This window comes from Scophthalmus maximus, chromosome 15, assembly GCF_022379125.1.
Source record: "Scophthalmus maximus strain ysfricsl-2021 chromosome 15, ASM2237912v1, whole genome shotgun sequence".
In the NCBI taxonomy this organism is placed as follows: Eukaryota; Metazoa; Chordata; class Actinopteri; order Pleuronectiformes; family Scophthalmidae; genus Scophthalmus; species Scophthalmus maximus.
In genome coordinates this window covers 6,466,221-6,489,365 of record NC_061529.1, presented here as the reverse complement: position 1 = coordinate 6,489,365, position 23,145 = coordinate 6,466,221, and the positions used below count along the sequence as shown (strand labels likewise).

The window sequence follows — 23,145 nt, the reverse complement described above, 5'->3', positions numbered from 1 at the left end:
ACAAAGACTCTCTGAATTTCCCCTCCCTGCGCTCCTCATTTTCTCCCCGTCCCCTCAGTCGCCCCTTTTCATCCTTCCTCCTTCCCCAGCCGAGGTCATTTCGTTCCCACCATCGCCGCCAGTCTCTCCCCTCAGTTAGTCTGCCGCTTATCTCTGTCATCCCTTCACTTTTGTTCAATTTCTGCTTCACTTCATCCTCCTCTTTATCTCCTGGCTGCTCTCCCGAGTCCATTTCTTTTGTCTCGCTACATATCCTGTCTTCTTTCTTGTTTGTTTGTTTTTTTACAGCTGACAGACGGCATTTTTCTGTCATCTCCATCCGCATTTTTCCTGAGAGCACTCAGTCAAATGGTAAAATATACAGGTGGGCAGCCACTTGTCATTTGTTTTATTTTCCCCAGACATCCACACATTCCATCACAAGCCACCAAGTCCCCAGAGCTGTCACTCAAATCCCCCGTACACCTACTCGCTCAAGCACACCCGAGCACATTCAAACACCTTATAGACAATAGGTTTATGAAAGAAAAATTGTTCCTCTCTCATTTAAAAAAAACGTATGATGTTTCATGACTTTCAAATAATAGACTTTGATGAAATGAGTATTCCAGTATTATTATTTGGGCTTTTTTCTTGGATTTATGTTAATGAAGTTTGACTTTCAATATTATGTGTTCTTTTGTTCTCATATTAATTACAGCTGAAAATGTAAAATACACAGTTCTCTGTGTGCTAAAGGTTTTCTGTCCCACTTTATTGGAGTTTAGTTCGAATGTAATACTTTACAGCTTCAGTGACCTTGGTATTGATAATAATAATAATGATTCAGTCTCTGACAGAGAGAAGGGTTGTACATATGTATCAGGGCTGTGAAATTAATATCAATTTTCCAATATTTCTGACCAGTTAAATGTACTGCGCTGTTAAATTCATTAGTCAGTAGTACACAAGTAAATTTAGTTCGGTATGCAATTGGTATGAAAATGCAATGGGTTAATGGAATGCATGATTTTGTCTACAATGAACAAATATTTTCATTAACAAAGTTAAATAAACAAATCTTCCAATAACCAGTTTATTTTCTCATTAATTGTTTGATTAATTAAATGTCAGAAACTTGCAAAAAAAAAGTCTACTACAAGTTTATTGTCACCTAAGACAAGAAATACAGAAAATAATGAAAATATTGAAGCTGCAACTACAGAGAAAGTTTGACAACGTAGAACATTTCTGCTTAAAAGAACGATTTAAAGTATCACAAATGTTATTGCTGATGTCAATTAACAAAACATTTCAGCTCTGCAAGTGCAGTCGTTATTAAATTTTTTTTAAAATGGTGCTATCTTGCTTTGCACTCAAACTCTCTCTCACACACACACGCACGCACGCACACACACGCACACACACGCTCACACACACGCACGAACGCACAAAAAAAGGAGTGAAAGGCGACCGTAGGTCACTCCTGCCAAGACGTGAGCTGCCCGACCAACAACAGTCTCACCCCGGCAACAAAATCAAAATCCTCTGCCAGCCCGGCCTCATTTTGATCTTCAGACACGCTCTGTCCCACTCGACTGAGCTTGCGTAGTCCACTGCACAAACAAACACACACAAACACACGCACACGCACACACACAGACACACACACACACACACGCACACGCACACACGCACACGCACAGACACACAAATAAACACCCAGAGCCACACAGACACACACACACACGCACACACACACACAGACACGCACACGCACACACACAGACACACACACACACACACACACACACACACACACACACACACACACACACACACACACACACACACACACACACACACACACACACACACACACACACACACACACACACACACACACACACACACACACACACACACAGACACACAGACACACAAGCAAGCAGCTAGTGGCTGCGTATTCAGAGGCAATATTATTAATGGGGTGTGTCTAGGCTGTCGTAAACATCTCCCAACAGCACTCAGTGGAAACAGACGCGCAGCGACACCCCCGCATCTCTCCACTTAAGTAGCCTGAAGATTTCGGCAGAGCTCCTCGCCTGCAGCGACTCCACAGCCCCAATTCCTCAGTCTCTCTCTCTCTCGGTATCTCCTGACCACAAACCGCTCTATAAATCCTGCCCGCATCCTCACGTGGACCCAATAACACTTCCTCTCTTGCTCCCCCCCCCCCCTCTCCTCTCTGTCCTTCCTCCCCTCCCACCCTCCATCTGCTTGGGGTGAAGGTTTGTCTTGATTAGGGGACTCTGTTGGCTGGCTCTTTTATCACTCGCTGCGCAGAAAGGCGCAAACTGGCAGTGGCCAAATGAAAGCCCTCTATCTCCTTCTTGTGCTCAACTCCCACCTCCATCACCCCCTATACACTGTGGCCCTTTCTTTACCTGTGTTGTTCTTTCTCTTACTTAGTTTTTTTTCATCTAGTGTTCTGTTCCCCCCCCCCCCCCCCCCCTCCTGTGTTTCCTTCTTACATTTCCTGCCTGGGCCATCTCCTGCTCTTTCTTCCTCCACCTTATTTTGGCTTAGTGAGTCATTCACTCCCGTCCCCATCGTTCCTCAGACAGACCGCGGATCTGAATAACTAACAAAGGTAGCGCGGATTAATCTCCTTGCCTTTTCATGTAGACAGTGAATCAAGTAGTCATCGAATTGACCCACTCTACACTCCTATGAGAATTGCTTTTTCACCCGCACAATCGCGAGCAAAAAGCAACGGCGACGGCTCTCGGCTCATTTTGTCATGTACAATCAAGAGAGCAGCAGATAATCTACAGCGAACAAGCACGAGTACAGAAATGTGGCAGTGGGGACTTTCTGAGGCTTCGCTTTCGGTGACGGAGGGTTCGTATCAGAGTGAGTGTTTGGTCCCATATGGCGCCTTTACCAGCATCTGTTTACTGTCGAGGATACGAGGAGAAAAGAAACGGCGGAACTGAAACAAACGCACGCGCATGAATACACAGTGGTGGGGAAGGCATGAGAGCACACGCCAACTCCATACCTGTAAAAAAGCTGAGCTGATTTTCGGGTCAGAGGTTAATTGCTTGAACCATCGCGTCAAACGTCACCTTCAGAAGGTCGTGTACTGTATGTGCGGATGGCATGTGACTAGAATACTGTAAAAGCGTAGTTATGGCGTGGACCTTTTTATTTACCTCAGTGAAAAGGGGACCCGGACTTTTTATCAGAGCTAGGAATAATTGCTTCTGACAGATTGTCGGCAGCCGTTATTTCTAAAATTGACACAATTTACCCTTGTTCTGCCCCCCCCCCCACGCAAAAAATATTTTTAAAAATCTCACAATGAATTCATGTACACGTATCACTTACGAAAACTACTACTTCTGCTTCAACATCATATAATATTATTGCCATCATCATAATATTGTAGTCATTTGGCTTTGATTTATTACTAGTGATTATGTTGTTTTACTAAACAAAATGGTATATAATAATATAAGACATTATTGGCCGACAGACTTACTGTATTGACTAGCAAACAGAAGCAATACTGTTGTAATGCAAGTTGCAATAAGGGTTTCCTGATACTCCAAATATATACTCAGTTTACAGATAGAGTATATATATATGCATATTGTGGTAATATTTTAGAACTTCCTCAAAAGGCTCTTTTCTAGGCTTTTTAATTCATAGAATAGTATTCCCTCCGTGGCAGCAGAACATGTCGCACCAACCTTCAGGAGCTCCCGCAGGTTAAACTGGACTAATGCGACCCTTTTAGGGTTGATTAACTCTGACAGACTCGCTATAAATTAACTTGGAAACACATTAATGCTACAGACAACCCATAAAAGACCATATAGTTACAAGGGTGCTCACCGCAATCAAAAAAAAATGTATCTGTTGTCATGAATGAAAGAACACACCTGGACCAGAAATATAAAATGAGCCACACTTCTTAAAACACAAGTTGCAGAAAAAAATAGGGCCAATACAGTGTCATAATCTCTCCAAACTGTAAAGAACTATCAGCATGTGTTTTTTCATCCACTCAGCTTATGTACCATACAAATATGCTTAGTCTTATGTGGCAGGGACTAGTAGACCCCTCCAATCATGCAGCGAAGCACAATAACTTAAACATATGCGCTCATTACGGTGTTGTAGTTGATCCAACCTGCGAGTTTTCGAGACCAAAGAGTTCATGCCGGGCCCTGTTGTTAATAATAGATGATTACTTTTACCCTGCAGCTTTAGGTTCACGCAGTGAATCACTGTGTTATTCTGTCAGTCTTGTAGCTAACTATAAGTATTTGATCTCCTTGCCGGTGTGTACAGTGTGAGCGTGTTGGTCTGTGTTGCACGGAAAAGAAAAGGCCTGCGGACTCGCACAGTGTGTCTGCACAGGTATCGTCTTTCAAAGTGTGTGTGTGTGTGTGTGTGTGTGTGTGTGTGTGTGTGTGTGTGTGTGTGTGTGTGTGTGTGTGTGTGTGTGTGTGTGTGTGTGTGTGTGTGTGTGTGTGTGTGTGTGTGTGAGGCAGCTACTGGGATTCCTTTCATACAGTCAAATTCTACAGACTCACTTGTCGTATGGGGACAAAAAACAAAGGTTCTCCGAAGGTCAATCAATTTTTTTTTTGATTTTCAGACCAGTGTCTCAAGGTTGTGAATACAGTTATGTTTTGAGGTCTGTGTTAGACATAAAAGCAGTTTGGGTTCAAGTCTGAGTGAACAAGAAAAGAAAAAAACATAACACATTTTGATTATATAGCTCTAGAGAGGGGGGGAATAAAAGGGGAAAATAAAGAGACAGACTAGACAGTAAAAGAATGTAAAAGCCATGTTATATCAAGAAAAAGTCAAACCAATTTAGTTTTAAGATGCTTTTTAAAAAGGCCTCCAGAGAATGACTAAGTCAGTACAACGTCCTCTAAAATGTACGCGTGTCTGAGTGTGAGTGTGTGTGTGTGTGTGTGAGTGTGTGTGTGTGTGTGTGCGTACCTTCGATGGCGAACGGCTTCCCCACGGTGAGCAGTTTGCAGTCGGCGTCGATGGAGACCTCAAAGTCCAACAGGGCTTTGTCCATGATGAACGCATCCAGGGAAGGAGGATCTGTCCTTCACCACCAACACACACGCACACAAACGCACACGCAATCACAAAGAGTAAGAGAGAAGCATTAATTAATTAAAGACAATTCACTTTTTAAGACCCGTAAATCAAAATTTACTTTTCCCAAACTTTTTGCAGACGCCGCTGCAGGAACCCAGCGTATTTTTTGGGGCCGTCATCCCACTTTGTCATTTATACAGGGGATGAACTGTATTCTAATAGACTGTGTAAACACATACATCATTACCTAAACCAACAGCCTCTGTAGCGGACTGATAAGGCCTTAGACACACCGCTGAAGACACTCCCTATTCCATTAATATCGATCCAATTGACCCCGGCCGACCCCTAATTATAGACCGATCCGATGGGAGCATCCTCGGCCCGCTCATCACGGCTGCAGGACGAAGTTTCAGGATACTGAGCACGACACAGTGGATTTAGCTAATACACTTATCCACACAAACAGACTGATTAAGAAGGAAAGATGCAGTTTTGTTGACAAGCATGCCCAGAAATCCAAATCCAAGCACGCACGCCCACACACGCCCACACGCCCACACACGCCCACACACACACACACACACACACACACACACACACACACACACACACACACACACACACACACACACACACACACACACACACACACACACACACACACACACACACACACACACACACACACACACACACACACACACACACACACACACACACACACACACACACACAGAATTCATGGGCACAGACAAAAACAAGAAGGAGTGCATGTATTGGTAAAAAGTGCACGCACAGGAGCACGTACAAAGTCAGTCTAATGGGAAAAACGAAACCACAATCATCAAATTAATCGGGGACTTCTTTTCATTCAGGACGTTTACAGCTAATCAAAATGTTGACTTTACAAAGTCTTTGCTCTGCCGGCAGAGACGGAAAGTCTGTCTCTGGGTCTGACAAATAGAAGAGCCACGCAGGGAGAAGGAGAGGAGAGGATAGAGAGCGAGTTCTTCAGGGACCAAAGAGGGTTAGAAGTTATCTGATGCCTGTCCTCAGAATAAGAGTGTGCGTGTGTGTGTGTGTGTGTGTGTGTGTGAGAGAGTTGGTATGTGTTTAGGAATTAAAGTGTTACTGTGGGTTATAAGTCTGTGTTTAGGTATGTGCTTGCATTTATTTCCTCTGAGCCACTACATTAGTGTGCAGCTGCATGAGTATCCTTCTGCGTTGTCTCTCTCCAGGAGAAAGCTTGTGAGGTTTATTTTCTTCTCTAAGACGTGAGTGCGGCATCGGGGTTGGTAGTTCTGCCAACGTAGTATTTTACAGCCTCTACTCCAGTTCTCTGCACTGCTGTGACTTCCACTTCTGCTTGAAAAAAAACAAAACACAAACGCCGCCTCATCTCTCTCATCCTCTTTCTCTGAACAAGCGCTTTGCATCTACCCACTAGTATCACCAAGTCAGCACATGCACTATCTCTGCATCTCTGCTGGTGCTCGCTGTGCCTGAGGAGAGGGTGTACTGTGGATTTAGCTGCGAGAGTGTTGTCCCGTGGGTGATACAGTGTCTGAATCTGCACTCGCATAAGCCATGCTTGGCATATTCTGTGCATTCATATATCATATGTCTGGATTCCAGTGGTGAAATTAAACTAATTACTTTAGTCAAGTGCTGTGCTTAAGTACTCATTTGAAGTACTTTTTTACTTTACTTGAGTATTTCAACACCATATACTTCTACTACCACATTTTTGAGGAAAATATTGTCCTTTACTTCACTAGATTATTCTGACAGCATTAGATATTACAAACAAAACATGAGTTTATAAAATATGATGCATTGTTATGAATTAAACTATTCTAGATACATACATACAATGGCCTACACCAACTCCATCTCAGTCAACTTCAACGGTAAAATGTGACTTACACATGAAGGAATCAGTAATAATGATCCAATAAAAAAGTATAACACACAGGAACCTTTTTCCATATCAAGAGTACTTCTGAAGTACAACTTAATAATACTTACATAATATGATTCAAATGACATTTTTATTGAAAGTATTCTAAATGTTTTTAAAGTTTTGATGCCGTTTACGCATAAAATGCAGCCGGTTCAAAGTTACTTTGAAATAATGGCCTAATACTGGATTTCTTATTCTAATCTAGTTTCCTAACTTTCCACATGAGTATTTTTTTTTCTCCAGCTCCCCACCCTGTGTAAACATCCTGTTTCTGAAAAACGTTAATACGCCACCTGGAAGAATCTGACACTGTAGCACCTTATCCAGGTGTGTGTGATCACTGTCTGCATTGTGACAAAAAATTAGAAAAATTATGATGAAGGATGTTGTGCTGATCTCGACAACATGCTGATTAGACTGAAAACCCGACTCTTGTAATTCAAAGGATAATTTGTTTAAATTATCACTTCTCGCCTGCCATTGCCAACAAAGGAGGAGACGCTAACAAAGCCTACTTAAAAAAAACAGATTTGCTAGATGTGAAGGACTTTATGGACATTCTACTTTCATTCAGTCAGGAACCTGAAAAATAGTACTGTATGCAGGGGCCTGAAAAAACAGGTTCTATGTTCCAAGTAAACATCATATCCCGAATATGATCAAAACCAAGATAAGACTAATGTAAAGCTGGATGATTAACATGAATTATATAACAATTGCCCCATCTTGGACTAAGACCAAGTCAAAGACCTTTATTTTCTTCGTGACCCAACTCACTTACTTTCTTTGTTCTTTTCAAAATGTTCTAAACTTTGTGCTTTTAATGTCTTCCGTGGCTGTATCGCCCTTTTTATTTTTTTCATGCATTATGCAAAACACTTACATAATTAAATGTGTTACAAATATAAACTTGCCTTGCCTCTTTTCATCTGCTCATTGCATCAATATGCACGCTGACCCGCATTCATGCCTACATTCAACTCCACTTACAAAACAATCATCTAAGTCAGATGCCGTCACCTCACTTGCTCCCTGTGCCAAAATGTGTTCCGCGTGAGAAAAGAAAACTCATGCTTATGCAGAGTGCAAATATATGCATCTCAAAAAAAGGGAATTGTGTCGCTGTCAGACGCGAAAGCAAACAGCATCTCCACTACGCATATGTAAGAACACATCCAGCGATGGGTTAGACAACATCACTGCAGGTGGGGAAAAAAAAAATCAAAGCAAAAATCAGTTGTGCAGCACAACTTACAATAAACAACATGTTAAGTGGGAAGAAACATTAACAAATGTCTCCCTACGCTACAAAAACCGGAGCATCCACGCTTTCCCTTTATGATGACATGTGACATATTTCGGAGATGGTACACAGATACATTAAGGAATGGCTTGTAGAAGTTACGACTGAGATATAAGATCCAAATCTGAACGTAGGCTGTCAAACTGGTGAATCAGAAATTGTGCACATATGTGAGGAGTTGTTGTCTTATTATTCAATGTCTATAGCTTTAAAATGAAACAAAATCTAGGATAGAACAATTATCACTGTTCCTTCTTTTTTCTGAATTGCCTCCATTGCCATGTTTGCCTATGTCGATTGACAGAACTATTGTGCACATGAAAAATGAGTGCACACAATAGCGACAACCACAGATGGCAGATGTAAGCATGACAGGATTGTTTAGCTTTTTCCTTTTCATCACAGGTGTAAGTGAGGTATTTGCCCAAAAATGTGCACTGTGTAGATGTATGCGTTCGCGTCTTACTTTAACATGTGTACCCCATTTGGGGTGGTGGGCTGGTTGTAGCGTCTCATGTAGTCGTGCATCTCTGGGAAACTCTTCTTCATGTAATCCTCGGCACTGCTCTCCCTCACCGTGCCAAAACGAAAGCCCAGGGAGGGATGGTGCAGCTGGGGAGGTGACACAGGAGGCCCATGGGTGGAGGAGGGGGTGGAGACAGAGGCGGAGGCGATTAAAGTAAGGGATAGAGAGAGGCAGGGGGTAGATATCATGATGGGACTCGTATGAAATTCACTGTAGCCATGAACTCCCTACGGGGTTTAGGGATATGGAAAGCGATAATCCTTCACAAATAATTACGCTCTTTACTCATTAGCTTGTCCTTGTGTAAGATTAATTTGTGTGTGCATGCAGCTGTGTCTCTGTAATGCATGTGTGGGTTACTGACGTGCATGCAGTTGCAAGTTCGTGCCCTTGTTTGCAGTCTAACCTTGTCGTCATGGATCCCCGAGACCTGCTCGAAGGTCTTCTCCCCGACCATGACGGCCGCTAGGTTGGCGGTGTAACTGGACAGCACCAGTAAGCAGAAAATGGCCCACAGGTTCATCAGGAAGCGACCTGTCCAGCATTTTGGAGTCTGCAGGGTGGAGAAATATCCCAGGAGAGATTTTTTTCTTTGGCTTTGGTTTGTTTTTGTGTAATTATTAGCATATAAAAACTTTTTTTTTTTAAACAAAACAAAATGTACGGATGAGTAAAACATTTTAAAACTACAAATATGAAAAATGGGTGCTTTCAGGTGTGGCCACAAATGCACTTGATGTCAGAGCACTTAGACTAAAATACTTGGCTAAACCTTTGTGAGAGAATATATTTCCCATTTATAAGTAATAAAATCAAAGAAGCAAACTTCAAGTTTAGTCATAAATTTGATCTCACTCCCACTAAGATGCATGATAATTCACCAAACTGTCCAAGATGTAAAACAGAAGAAGGAACATTTATGCCTCTGTTTTGGCAGTGTGAACATTTTCTGGAAGTCGATTCATTACTCTCACTTAATCAGTATTAGAAATATAATTTCATTCAAACCCTTGCTTTTACTTTCTAAATGATACGCCCAATTTCGACTAGATAAAAAAAATGAAGACTATGAATTATTATATTATATTTTGCCAAGAAATGTATAAAAAAAATAATCTCCTCCAACTTTTAAGATGTTCTTGGACTAAATGTCAAAACATCTTACCTTTAGAGAGATTAATTCCTAAGAATAATCGTGGACATATTTTTAAAGAGTTATAGCTTCCGCTCCTTTTTTGCTTGGATAACTTGTTCAAAAGACTTTTCAAACTTGAGCCATTATGAATTGAAGTACACCATGAAGGACACTATGCTTTTTACCAATTTTGTTTAGTTGATTTGTTTGTTTTTGTTGTGGGCCTTTTTGCCCTTGGTGTGGATTTGTTCATATTATGCACTTTATATGTGTGTAGCCTATGTATGTGCTGTCATGTGTGCATGAAAAAAATAAAAAAAATATTAAAATTTAATAAACACAGAGCACTAAGGCTCTGCTCGTCCTTCCTCTCCTTAAAATTCCCAATTCATCTCCAGAGTAAAGGTAATCAAGTAAATCAAAACAGACCAGGAGACGTGTGAATGTTTGTGATCCCCAGCAGAAATAACTTTCCATGAAATTGCTCGCCTGGGGGAATGAATACACCTGAATACTGTTCATTTATTTACTCCGTCAATTAAATGCCACTTAACACAAGAAGAGAGATGAATTTTCTAGACTTTCCTTTTTTTTTTAGACTCGAGATTAACGAGACATTAATTATACAGAGAAGTGTGTAACCCATTATTGGAAATGTGTTCTGGGTGTGTTGAACTCTCAGCATAATTTATCAGTGAAAATTATTTTTGAGAAGACGTGAACTAAGTGACATTGTAAATGTTTGTGCACATGCATATTTTTTTGCAGTACAGTGCTTGGTTGAAGATAATGAATGATTATCTTCCAGGTGCTTTCAGTCTTCCAATGTGAGCCTGTGTTTTTCAGAAGGTAAGCAAATATTTCAATTTGCGCTTACAAGCTCTATTTAATGGAAATACTGCTACCACATGAAATGTAAGTGAAAGCTCCTGTTCTCCCCAGTTACAGTTTACAAAGATAACGACGAGCTGAAATGACAGTTGTCGCTGGCAGGGTTTTATCAGCAGCAACTTTAATCAGCCACATTTCAACGTTTCCATGTTTTTAACTGACTGGTTTTGAAATTAGACCCGTCGTACAGGATCCGAGAACTAGTGGCTCTCATGATGAATAGTGAGGCTTACGCAACGATAAATTATACAATATTCGACACAATTAACTAAACCAAGTAAAAAGACGGTCTAAGGATTTTGTCTCCGTTTACTGTGAAGTACCAAATTCCAGGAATCTTTGAGGAAATCGTTACCGACCTGTGCTAACGGATCTGTAAAATAAAACATTAGAGCACGGAACAGGGAGTTTTTTCATCTGAATTATTTGCTTTAAAGACTTTAAAATTGGCCTAATTGTTATTAAAACTGAAGTCTACAATAAAGGTTTAGCAATCAATTCCGTGTCTCCGTTGTAGCCTAATGACTTGCTCTGACCAGAGACTGTACGGCTCTGACCCAGCACATGGAGGTGCAGGGAGTTGCTCAAGGACATTTTAACAGGTCATAAGGCTGCTAATGAACACAACCTGTTAAATGGACACATTCCCAGTTGCAAGGATCAAACCTGTGACCTTTCAATTATGGTAAGGTCTGGCTAATCACTTGGCCTCCGTTCCACCACAGTCATTTGCACCGCTTCCCTTTAGGGGCCCATGTGATTATGGTTTATGAAGGGCTGCACACTCGCTAAGTGGCACTGATAGGCGGGAATAATTTAAGCAAATTTTCGGATATTTATCTGGATGTGATGAATTGAAATTTGAGTCATCGCAGTGATGGATTTTGGTTTAAAAATTCAAAGAACAGCAGCGAGCAGTTGCTGTTCCACATGCGCTTGGGCTTGAATTGTGCGACAGTGTGACTTTGCCATATAATCAGTCAAATCTGAGAAGTTTCCAAAGAATGTTGATGCTGCAAATGGTCATTTAATATCTTTACATATTTATAGAAAAAAATGGATGAAAATAAGAGGACGTTTTTATATCTTTGAAGGAAAAGAAATTACAAGTTTAAGGATTTCATTTCCATGTGCCTTTATATCACACTCTTGTCTCATACTAACCTTTGTCACCAAACTCTCCAACTATGCCCACCTGCGTGGCCTTTGACCTTTACATCATCCTTTGTCTGCCTACCTTTCTTCTTTCCCCATCTCTTCTTACCCACTTACCCTGTCAACCCCATCCCACCATCTCTCTGGCAGCCTCCCCATTACCTTCATTTTGAAGCCCATTTCTTGATTTTCCCACTCACTTCCTAACACCGTTTGCCACCTCCCCCCTGCCTTCTTGTTTTCAACTTTGTGCCTGATGACTTGGGGGAGTTGACCTCTACTCGTGCCCTCTTTTCTCCACCTCCATCCATCCCCATCATCTTCGCCGTAACTCCTTCAATCTCTGTCAGCCCACTTACCCTTTTCCCCTCTCCCTCCCTGTATGTGCATTATCCTCTCGGTGCCTCTCTACTTCATCACTGCCTACCTTCTTAACCTCTCCCCTATCTATCTTCTCCACTCCCTGGTCATCTCTATCATCTTTCTCCGTGCCTCTTTCCCCCTCCAAGTTCCGCTTTCTACTAGCTCTCACTGTTTGTGCAGTCTTTTCAGTAACGTACAGGCCCTCTGCCTTTTTTCCTGCAATTTCTAATCCCTGCCACACCCTGCATGATGTCTCTATCACTAACAAGCTGCTTTACCTTGGTGGCGACGGTGCGTCCAAACAGTATGGCATAGCAGAGATTGAGGGCGGAGGAGTAGGAGAACACACGCAGCCTGTTCCTGCCATGTGGTGTCATGCCGAAGGGGCTGTTCCACTCGTACAAGGTGAGGAAGAGTGCGGTGAGATGCAGCGTGACAAAGATGCCCACCCACATGGACCAGTGAAGGGGCCACATGAAGGCTCCAATAGGAGCTGCAGTGTCCCGGCTGCGAACCTGGTAGGTCAGAAACACACAAGAGACTGGCTTGATAGACCATCTGCACAAGTGACATCTATATATACAGTATGTGAAACATCGTGGGTATAATTCTGCCTCCAGTCCGTAGCCTCTTGTCAGTGAACTTATCTTTAACACTCCTAGGCATAATTAGCTTTTAAAAGATTGCATAGATTGTATTTATTTTGTGCTATCCATCAGTTTGTAAGGACAAGAAATTAGTTTCTCAAGTGATGGAGTTCTCATTTTCAAATGGAGCCATATTTTTAGATCATATTATGCATCGCAGTTTGTCAGCCACAGAGGGAGATGTTAACAAATCAAAGGGTAACTGCAGCATGTTTGCAGAGGGCTTCACAGAATGCAGATATAATATATATATATATATATATATACACACACACAGATTGGCTCCCTTTTTGAAATTTTATAATTAACATGCCCACCGAAAAACTGAGCAAAGTAATTATTCCCCAACGAATGATCCCCTGTTCCTCACCAGGAGATCGGGTGAGAAGGGGCATGAGGGAAAAATTAAGTAGTAGCAGATCATATCATCAAACAGTGTAAAAGTGTCCGGCACGGAGGGAGAGATCGACTAATCAAAGTAACGCTGAAGACTGCAGTGCTGCCACTGACTCACAGAGTTCATTATTTTTTTCCTCTTTACAACATGCTCCATGTCTTCTACAGTCATTAAAATGCAAACTCAAACTAATGATGACTTTAGGCAATAGTACCAGAATTCCCAGGCTGGTGGAGTAGAATGGCGAGGTGAAATCGATGACTCTGCTCCTGGCAGAATTGATGGAAAAAGAGGTGACAGCCATGTCGGCTGTTCCGCTGAGCAGGTCTCCGACCAGCCCCGTCCATCGTCCTGTCCCGCTCGACGCCCCGTACTTCCCGTCTCCCACAATATAGAGGTCATAGGTGAAGCCCATGTCTTCTGCCAGCTTTTCTAGCAAGTCAATGCAGTACCCGTAGCAGCACTTCCTGAGGTCCTCTGGTAGGTCTAAGAGGAAAGAAGTGTAAAGGTTCACAAGAGTTGACTATGTTTCATAGAAAATGTTGATGGAGCCTCAGAGGATATGTCAGCTTTCGTGTTTTTAATAACCCCAACCTCCAGGATAGAGCAACATTCAGTCACAATAAATCTTGGGCTCAGAAAATGTCAGTAAGATGGAGATGCTATAATGTCAGGTTTTTAATTCTTTAATTATCGTCTCCCATTCGCCATGTGCTGTGTGTGTGTTCATGATTAGTATACTGGATGATTAAATGTTCCTTCCCTTGCTAATCAGTACCAGGGATACTATTAGGTTGAATTCATATTTATATTTTATTAAATGGTAAAGGGGGTTAACTGTTGCATCTAAGATGTTACGCAGCCCCCCTCTCTGTGTGCTAATATCCCGATGTTTTAAACCAGACAGGTGGAAAGTGGGACAGATGAGTTCTCATAAAACTAGCATGGTTTGGCAGCATTGTGAAGTAAAAAATGAAAATAAAGTTGTATGTAGTAGCAATGCATAACCACATTCACATTCAAGGCTTGCAGACGTTAACCTGCAAGGAAACACGGCTGCTGGCAAACCGATGTGACGTTGTTTGATTGCGGACCCTGTGATCCCAATTAAACTGTGCTCAATGTTGACGACTAGTCGAAAATTAAAGTTTCTGTTCAAGTAGTTGTTAAAAATATCCCTAGTTACTTGGACGCCTTATATTTTACTGCTATTAAGTAGGATGTGTGTATTGTGGACTAATTGTCTTTATTCAGATATATTAACCTCTATTTTAATTAACACCTTAAATCCTTTTAATCAATGAAACATGTAGGTGTAAAACTTATGTTGCATCCCATTCAAACAGATGAGTTAGAATTTCCGTACTTCCAAGCTGGAAATTTGAACTGGAATGCACCACGAGCCCTTGAACCTGATATATTTATGAACTAGATTGTCGAGGTATGACCCCTTATTGATTTGCTTCTAAAATCCATCCAATCCTTGAGGAGGAGCAGTACAGACATTCAAGCTTAGAGGTTACAGAAACAAAAAAAATCTCATGCACCACAAGTTTAAATAATTCAGCAGTTCTATGGCATAGCAGCACTTCAGCTCTACAACGTTGTCAAGACAAATGCCAAAACAAAGCTCACCCTTGCCACCCCACTCTGCAACCGTGGCGTTTGGGTTGTGTAGCTGGTTGAAGAGGCTGTGGATTATGTCAGTCCGGTTGGTTCTGGGGTCCAGACAGAGCTGACCCGCCGGACACAATCCGTCCTCGTCCACCTCCCGTGTGAAAACAAACGGATGTTCCACCAGCGTTACCACACGCAGGCGGTGTCCTTCGACAGAGAGTCCTGGCCTCCAGCGTCCTCCAATGTTGCCGTCCCCCTGGCCATCCCCTCCCCTCACCCCTGCCCCAAGACCTTGTCCTTGGTTTCTCCCGAACCCTCCCACCAGCCCGAGGATCCCTCCCTCTAACTCCAGTCGGCCTCGGGTCCACTGGCCTACAGTGACCCAGGCCGGCTGGCCCAGAGCACCCCTCTTCAGACTCCATACATGGAACAGCTGGGAGGAGAGGACCCGGGAGTAGCCAGCGTCCACCTGGATCAGGCCGGTGCCACCAGTGAAGGAAGTGTTGGAGAGGAATCTCAAGGGACAGAAAGATAAAAAACAGACAATAAGAGAAAGACCGCAAAACTGAGAATATGTATTTTTTAAAAGCAATATTCCTGTCTGGCTGTTGCAGTTTTGAAATGTAGCTTGCAATAATGTACAGCACAAAATCAGCAATATGAAGGAAAAAAAGGGGGGAAAAGCAAGGAAAAGGTTAAACATTGGTGCTGACAGGCATGTTCTGCAGCCCTAGCAAGTCTAGTCTCAGATGGGTAATTGCATCTCCCAGAAAGTCATAATTAAAAGTTAATGCGGTGCAGAAAGGGTCTCCTCCTATCTGCGAGTCCATACAGACAGTCATTGCTATTCGTCTCACTTGCCTAGTGACCCGCATTGGTCTTTACGGCGGAATAAATTAGGATGAGCCATCCCTGCTCGCACATAAATCTGCCCTGGCCTCTTGAACCATGCAAGGATTGTTAGCCCACGTCTTAGATCACGTCTCTATTTGATCATGTGGACATCGTCAGGTGCTGTCTCATTGTGAAGCCGTACAAGTACCGTTTGATCATGTCTTGATAGGTGGGAGACTGTCGGGAGGTCATTGTAAATGGTAGGGGTTGTTTAAATGTTAAAGTAAGCAGGGATCACTGCCTTCGGTATAGGTGTTGAACCGTGCAGGGCCTGTTGATTGCGTCTTGGGTCAAGGCTAGAAATGGCAAGTTTTCCTTGCCGTTAATGGAAAAAGGTTGGTCAAGCCGTCGCCCTTTCTCAGAGCAGAAAAATAGCTTTCCCCCCTCTTACTCTTTGTTTTATTCCCTCTTTCATCTCCAAGTTATGAGCATGAATTGATGAGGATAGATTGTAGCGGCTGCTGGAGAACTTCCTCCATGAAATAAGGGATATGCAAAAGATAAATGAAATGACCAAATTGATCATGTGGGTCATTACCCTAGCCTTGACCAAAGCTTGTCTGCACCACACAGAACAATAAGTGAATGCATTTAAGGATTTGTGTTTTCCGCCTGCGCTTTCTTTCATTGCCCTCATTTTTCCACATTGTGATTTACTTCAACAACCACAATATCAATTCTTGAACCCATTTCTTGCGCCATCATTTGAAGGAATCTGATTGAAAATGCCTCTGATCTGAAAGTCATTCCCATCCCATTCCACGTTAACTTATGTTTCCTCATCAGCAGCTCCCTCTGTCTCTCTGACCATAAAGTGGAAGTGCTAGCCTTGCCTTGAGCTGAAATCACTCATGGTAATAGCGCAGCTGAATCATCATATCCCAAAGACAGCAGATTCATCAAGCCAACCCACTCTAGACTCATATACCATACTGTAGTGGTTGCAGCTGGCCACCTCAGTATAGTATATAAAAACATTAACCATGGGCTTCACTTTACATCTGCTTTCGGAGCCAAGAGGTTCAAAGCTCCCTTTGTGACATTTTTTGGAACCATGCCCACAGAGAAAAAAAAACGTGAGATGGGAGCGTGAGATAATTCAGAGATGAGAGCAGCGATGTGAAAACGACGGCATATTTTCAGGCAGCGTCCACTTTTAGTTATGGGTTTGTGTTGCAGGGTTGCCGTGTTGCATCAGGCCAGAGGGCTGCGTTTAAAGAATGGCCATGGATGTCACAGCAGGTTGATAAGTCAGCCGGCGGTGTCAGAGAGGGATGGCTTCTGCTCACTAATACATGGCCCCAGTGAACACAGCAAAGTGTCGGAAGAGAGGGCTGGTTAAATGATGACTCAATATGAGAGTCCCAGGCATGTCTCACTTGCTTATCACTCCATCTCCCTTAGTTTGGAGGAAAGTTTGCTTCCCCTCCCCTCAGTGGTTTGAATCTCTTCGGGGGAGATGGAATCAGCATGGCAGCCGTGTCGAGTGAGATGACACTGACTGGCACATCTCGCTCTGATAACAACAGCACTTCCTTCCCACCCTCACATCCTTTTCCACACAAGTTTCTCGTTCCTTTTCTTTGACTTTATTCCTACTTTTCTTTTGTTGTTTCCTACATCCCTTGTCTTTCATCTGTCTGTTTTTCTTTGACTACTTTCTCTGTAATATATTCTTTTTTTTTTTTGAGTCTGGACATTGGGGAGGACTGCATCAAAAGTGGCTTGTTTCTCATATTTGGCTTCATCCTCATCGCACCGGTGCTTTGAATTGGAATGAGTAAGTACCATGCATTTTATTTTATTCACTCTTTTACTTGCTCATACCTTCCTCCCTCACTTGTATCTCCGGGCAACCTCTCTCTCCCTGCCTTCCTAGCTCTGTCCCTTTGGGCATTGAGCTGTTAATTGCCTTTGCCTTTTTCCACTTCCTTCAGCTTTGTTAGGGCTCTCCAAAGCAATGGCATGTCAGGCCGATGCAGGGGAGGGATAAGAATCAAGGAGTACACTAGAGGGCAAAGAATGTACACAGCTGGTCAGGTTTGAATACAGTAGTGGAATTACCTCTATTATCAGTCTCTCACAGGTCACTGACACCACATGTAGAATATCATCCATCATTTTTTACCGCTTTATCCTTCGTAGCTGACAGCGAGCGAGAGCGGGGTACACTCCGGACAGGTCGCCAGCCCATCACAGGGCCGACACACAGAGAAAAACAACCATTCTCACCTATGGCCAGTCTCCAAATAACCTAAGCCCAATGTGCATGTCTTTGGACTGTGGGAGGACACGGGGAGAACATGCAAACAGAAAGGCCCTAGTTGGATGGTCCGGAGTGGGATCCTGTGGAAATTCTGATTTAAAAAACACTGTTGCGTTCTTTACTGTTCCCATTATAACAAGTCTGGGAGTATACAGCTCCGTGAGGCTGCACACAGGCACAGCGATGTTTTGCCGGGGCTCAAAAGTGTTGTTGCAAATCCTTCCGATTGGCACGTTAATACTAAATTTCAAGGCAATCCAGTGCATTTCCAATACAATACATTTCCCTTAAAAAGCTGCAAATGTCAACCTTGTGGTGGCAACCAGAGGAAGAGTCATGGGATTAATCAACAGTAAGCTTTATCCTCTAAAAAGGACCATTAACGTCTGTACACAATTTAAAGTCAATTTAATCCAATAGTTAATGAAATATTTCAGTCTGGAAGTGGTGGCCCGGCTGAGAGACAAGACATAGCCATCCATAAAAAAACACGTTGCAAGCGCGGCTCAAAATGAGCAATTTAATCACATTAAACCTAATTAATTGTTTTTTCCCCCACTGTGATAGGAAAATGGCCAATACTATCGCTTAGTAACACACCGCCCACACCACTTGTTTTAGCCCCTGGCCCTCCATGCCAAAAGGTTCTGGCACGCCAGAGATCAACTAAACAGCAGACAGAGGAAACACTGTAGGAATCCAGCTTGTGATTATGTGGGTGTCGTTAATGATCACACTCAGCTGGCAGGCACAGTGTGTGTTCAATATTTGCTGTGGGCCCATCCCAAAGCAACAAATTCTTCTCTCATCAGTGACTGCACTGCCACAGAAGTCGAAGTGCACGCGGTTTTATCCATTTTAAAAATGATGAATGTCAACTGGCAGAAAAGGACGTGAGTTTACGGCACGTTGTGCGTCAGTGCATCCCTCAGAATCTGCCACATTTGGTTTTAAGAGAGGTCATAAAGTGTGGGAGAGTAAGGTTTTGTAGGTTTTTTTTTTTGTTGCTGCATATAAATGTGAGGATTTCCTTTTTTTCTGCTTTAAGCAAAAACATTTATGGTTTAATATATATTTCAAACGGTTGTTTTCTTCTGTGTGTGTGTGTGTGTGTGTGTGTGTGTGTGTGTGTGTGTGTGTACATGTTATCACAGAATGCACCTTGGCAGAACACAGTGGATGCCGGAAAGAAACTGGCCTTGTAAAAAAAAAAAAAAAAAGCTGCAGGGATAGAAACAACAGCAAACAGAAACGGATAAAACACTAAAGTGTCATCTGTATGCCATAAAGACCTCCTGCCCACCCCCGGTACGACAGCGCTGCTCAGAAGTTGCCACTCCAGAGGAGTGCCAGAGGACAGACAAGGGCGGCAGACAGAGCGTGCAGTGCCACAAGTGCAGACCAGTGGCATTAAATTGCAGTTTTGTCAGTGTCTTCCATCTATCATTTGGTTATTTAAATGTGTAAACTTTTCTGACCTTGTTCCAAATATTTTAGGAGTCCGGGGGTCATTAAAAAAAAAAAAAAAAAAGTATTAAACTGGTAGCAGCAGGTGACAAAGAGACTATTTAGGGTCCCGTCTGGACCTGACTTTACCTTTGCCAATCCTGTCGCCTCGGCAATGTTTTCAATTTTGGAGTTTCTCAATCATCCACTCTGAAGTTTTCTTGGACAAATCTCAACCAGCTGCAGGGTGCTTTTTTTGGAACTGCCCCTTCTCTTCCTATTTAAATTTATATTGTTTAACATCTTAAATCCCAAATTAAAACACAAAAACGCATTCAAAAACAACTTCCTATCGATGAAAGAGTCCATGGGAAAAATACTGACTGTGAGTTCTGAGGATCGTCTGGTAACGGAGACACTTTCTGGAAAGAAATGTTGCTGTTGAACTTTTAAAATGTAATTGTTTCAATGCTGGGGGCAAAAAAAATATCTCAAAGGAGATGGTTCCACTTTTGCAAGGGGCTTCCACTTAAATTGCATTTTAAGAATTGAACAAGACCTTTAGTTAGATGTGTGTGTGTGTGTGTGTGTGTGTGTGTGTGTAATACCTGGCCAGATATTGTCCTGAAGAGGGCACCTCATGGCGGTTTGGTTTGTCATAACAGTTCACCATGTTCTGGATCAGGGCCAAGTCCGGCCTCACCATGGTTGCCGCAGTGACCGCTCGGCCAATCAACTGCAAAGCATCCCGAATGTAGAAGCTGATTGGCTTGCGGCCAACCTCCCCGTAGGCGAGCAGTCCAAGTGGACCTCCGAGAGTGTGCAGCGAATCGGGAGACAAGGGGTATCCCATGATCCACTGCAGCGCTGGCAGCGACGGAGCGAGGCGCTGAGCGGCCCGCAGGACAGAGGAGAGACACTCAGGGTCAGAGCCCAGGAGGAGAACAGAGGAGATAGGAGAGGGGGAGCGCACGAAACGAGTGGAGAGAATCTTCAAAGCCTCTTCCTCCATCTGATCCTCCCTCCTCTCCTCGCTGGCCTCCCCCCTCCTATCTCCGCCCCCCGTGATGCGGGTCAGGTTGATGACGTCCCACAAATGCCAGTTGGAACCACTGTGCCTCTGTAGGTGAGACAGCAGCCCCTCGCCCCCTTCCTCCCACCCGGGGCAGACCACGGCCGCTCCTCCCCAGCTCCCCTCCCCCCGGCTCGCTCGGTCCCTGTCCTCTTCTCCCCCCTGCAGGACTGCCAGCAGCAGGCTGCCCAGAGTTGATGGAGGCACACGGGCCGACATCTGCAGGTGGAACCGGTTCTGTCAGGGAGAGGACAGAAATTAGATAGTGGAAGAAGAGATGATGGAAAGAGAGGAAAAACAGAGATTAATGAATATGGAAAAAATCCAAACACATCGGGGCTGAATAACCTAAACAATCACATTAAACGCAGCTTTTATGTGCACCTGGGTGCTGAGGAAAAACAATCCCCGTCGCTGCAGTGATTCACCACGACACTGATCGGGAAACAGTCAGTCACATTTGTTCATTATCCCGCGCGCCGAACGAGAAGAGTCGCTCTGATACAAACTGGGAGTCAATGATTCGCGTCTAATCTGCGGCATCACAGTTGGCTTGGCAAGGCAACAGTAGCATCCACAGTTCATCCAGATGCCTGCGTTTCCAAACTGCACCGAAGACACTGGCTTGTTTCATACTGTTCCAAAATGGATAACACTGTTGTCCTTGAATGCAGCTCACAGATGGACCTTCCCCCTCCTTCCTCTGGGGGCTTCTATCCATTTTTCATCCTATCATCATTGCTCAAGGCAAGGTTGGTTGAGGGGGTTGGGGGGTTGGGGGTGCTAACTTGCTTTTATACGGCAAGTTCAAAGTTGAGCTTAACATAATTTAAGATTTGCTTTGAATGGCTCAGCTTTATTGAACTGAGATGAAAGGCCGTGCACTACGCAATGCTCGTAAACAACCAGGTACTAATACATGCAAATGTTCAGACGTCTTGTAACATATGCAAAAGTGCATATACTCACAAATGCACACACCCAAAAAAAGTTGCACATCCTGTACTTAATTACACCTGTAGATCCACGCAGGTACCTTGTAGAAAAACTTGACACACACACACACACACACACACACACACACACACACACACACACACACACACACACACACACACACACACACACACACACACACACACACACACACACACACACACACACACACACACACACACACACACACACACACACACACACACAGTCAAATGGGAATATCCCTCCTGGGACTACAAAGTAAACAGAGCGACCCTCTGTTGAAACTCCTCCGGGCCCCTTTAAAGAGCTGACACCTGGAGAGACGTTGGGTGAATTAATGCACCGTGTGTGCTTCTCCTCCTGGGAGAGGCGAGGTGCGTGCGAGGGGACAAGTGAAGATATCGGCCTCTCCGTTTAAACTCGATGGGGAGCCAGAGAAAAGGTGCGGGGGGGGGGGGGATTGGTGGCGAGACGGTCCAGAGGAAAAGAGGGTGGAGGTGCCTATCACAGGTGTGGGCGTCATTCGGCGTATTACCACCAAGAATGAAAATAATGTCATGCACATTTTGTCAAAGGACTCAGAGGAGAATATGACTATACAGAAGATGAAAACCTACAGCCTCGAGGCAGCTGGAGGAATTAATATGTAAATCTATATCTGCTCTAGTTCGGAGTTTATCTGGGTATATAATCTATCTGTGCCACATTTTCTTTAAGCACACGACGCCATGTTAATGTATGGCCTTGTTAGGTTACAGAGTAAAGTACAGGTGTGTGTGTGTGATGAGCTGTATATAATGCTCCTATTGAATATAGCTTGCTGGCAAGCCAGTAAAGGATTCTTGCTAGATATATCACTGTCAAATTAATTGTAATAAGGATCATCTGCAGTTCGTCCAACATCTGTGTCGGCTGTTTTGTACCACCACCGTCATTTCTCTTCCACTAACAGTCTTTCGCTTACTTGCTCGTCTTAAATGGATCATCTCACAATTTCATTTACATTTGAGCGTTTTGGCCGAAGCTCTTATCGAGAGCAACTCACGCGACAGCAGACTTAGTTCAAGAGCGAGGACGTGGGAATATTAATAAGAGTGAAGTGTGGGAGTCGGACATTTCTGAATAGATAAAGATGATATGAGCCTTTTCGTCAAGTTTCTGCCCATAAGATGGGGCGCTGTTATGATGGAAGACGAAGGGCTTCTCAAAAAAAACCCTCCTGCGAGCAATGTAACGTGACAAGCACCAAAGTGGACCCGGTGAAAGTTTTGAAGAAGAAAAAAGCACATCGCTGGAGTTATTGCCTATTACAACAGCAGTCACTTCTCGCCTGCATTGGAATGTTTTTCGGCACAATTAATTCCGCTGATGTAT

At 43.4% G+C, this 23,145-nt stretch overlaps 1 protein-coding gene across 3 annotated transcripts in view; it reads right to left on the bottom strand.

Moving 5' to 3' along the window:
- The window catches only part of grin3ba (glutamate receptor, ionotropic, N-methyl-D-aspartate 3Ba), a 69,912-nt gene that overhangs the window by 9,843 nt on the left and 36,924 nt on the right, over nt 1-23,145 (bottom strand). For all 3 annotated transcript variants that reach the window (XM_047327219.1, XM_047327217.1, XM_047327218.1), the window contains exons 2-8: nt 20,330-21,030; nt 15,134-15,630; nt 13,713-13,984; nt 12,733-12,969; nt 9,317-9,463; nt 8,851-8,996; nt 5,005-5,120 (exon numbers count right to left, since the gene is read on the bottom strand). In XM_047327219.1, the coding sequence (XP_047183175.1) occupies nt 5,005-5,120; nt 8,851-8,996; nt 9,317-9,463; nt 12,733-12,969; nt 13,713-13,984; nt 15,134-15,630; nt 20,330-21,012 (2,098 nt within the window). In that variant the 5' untranslated portion in view covers nt 21,013-21,030. The remainder of the gene's footprint in view (nt 1-5,004; nt 5,121-8,850; nt 8,997-9,316; nt 9,464-12,732; nt 12,970-13,712; nt 13,985-15,133; nt 15,631-20,329; nt 21,031-23,145) is intronic.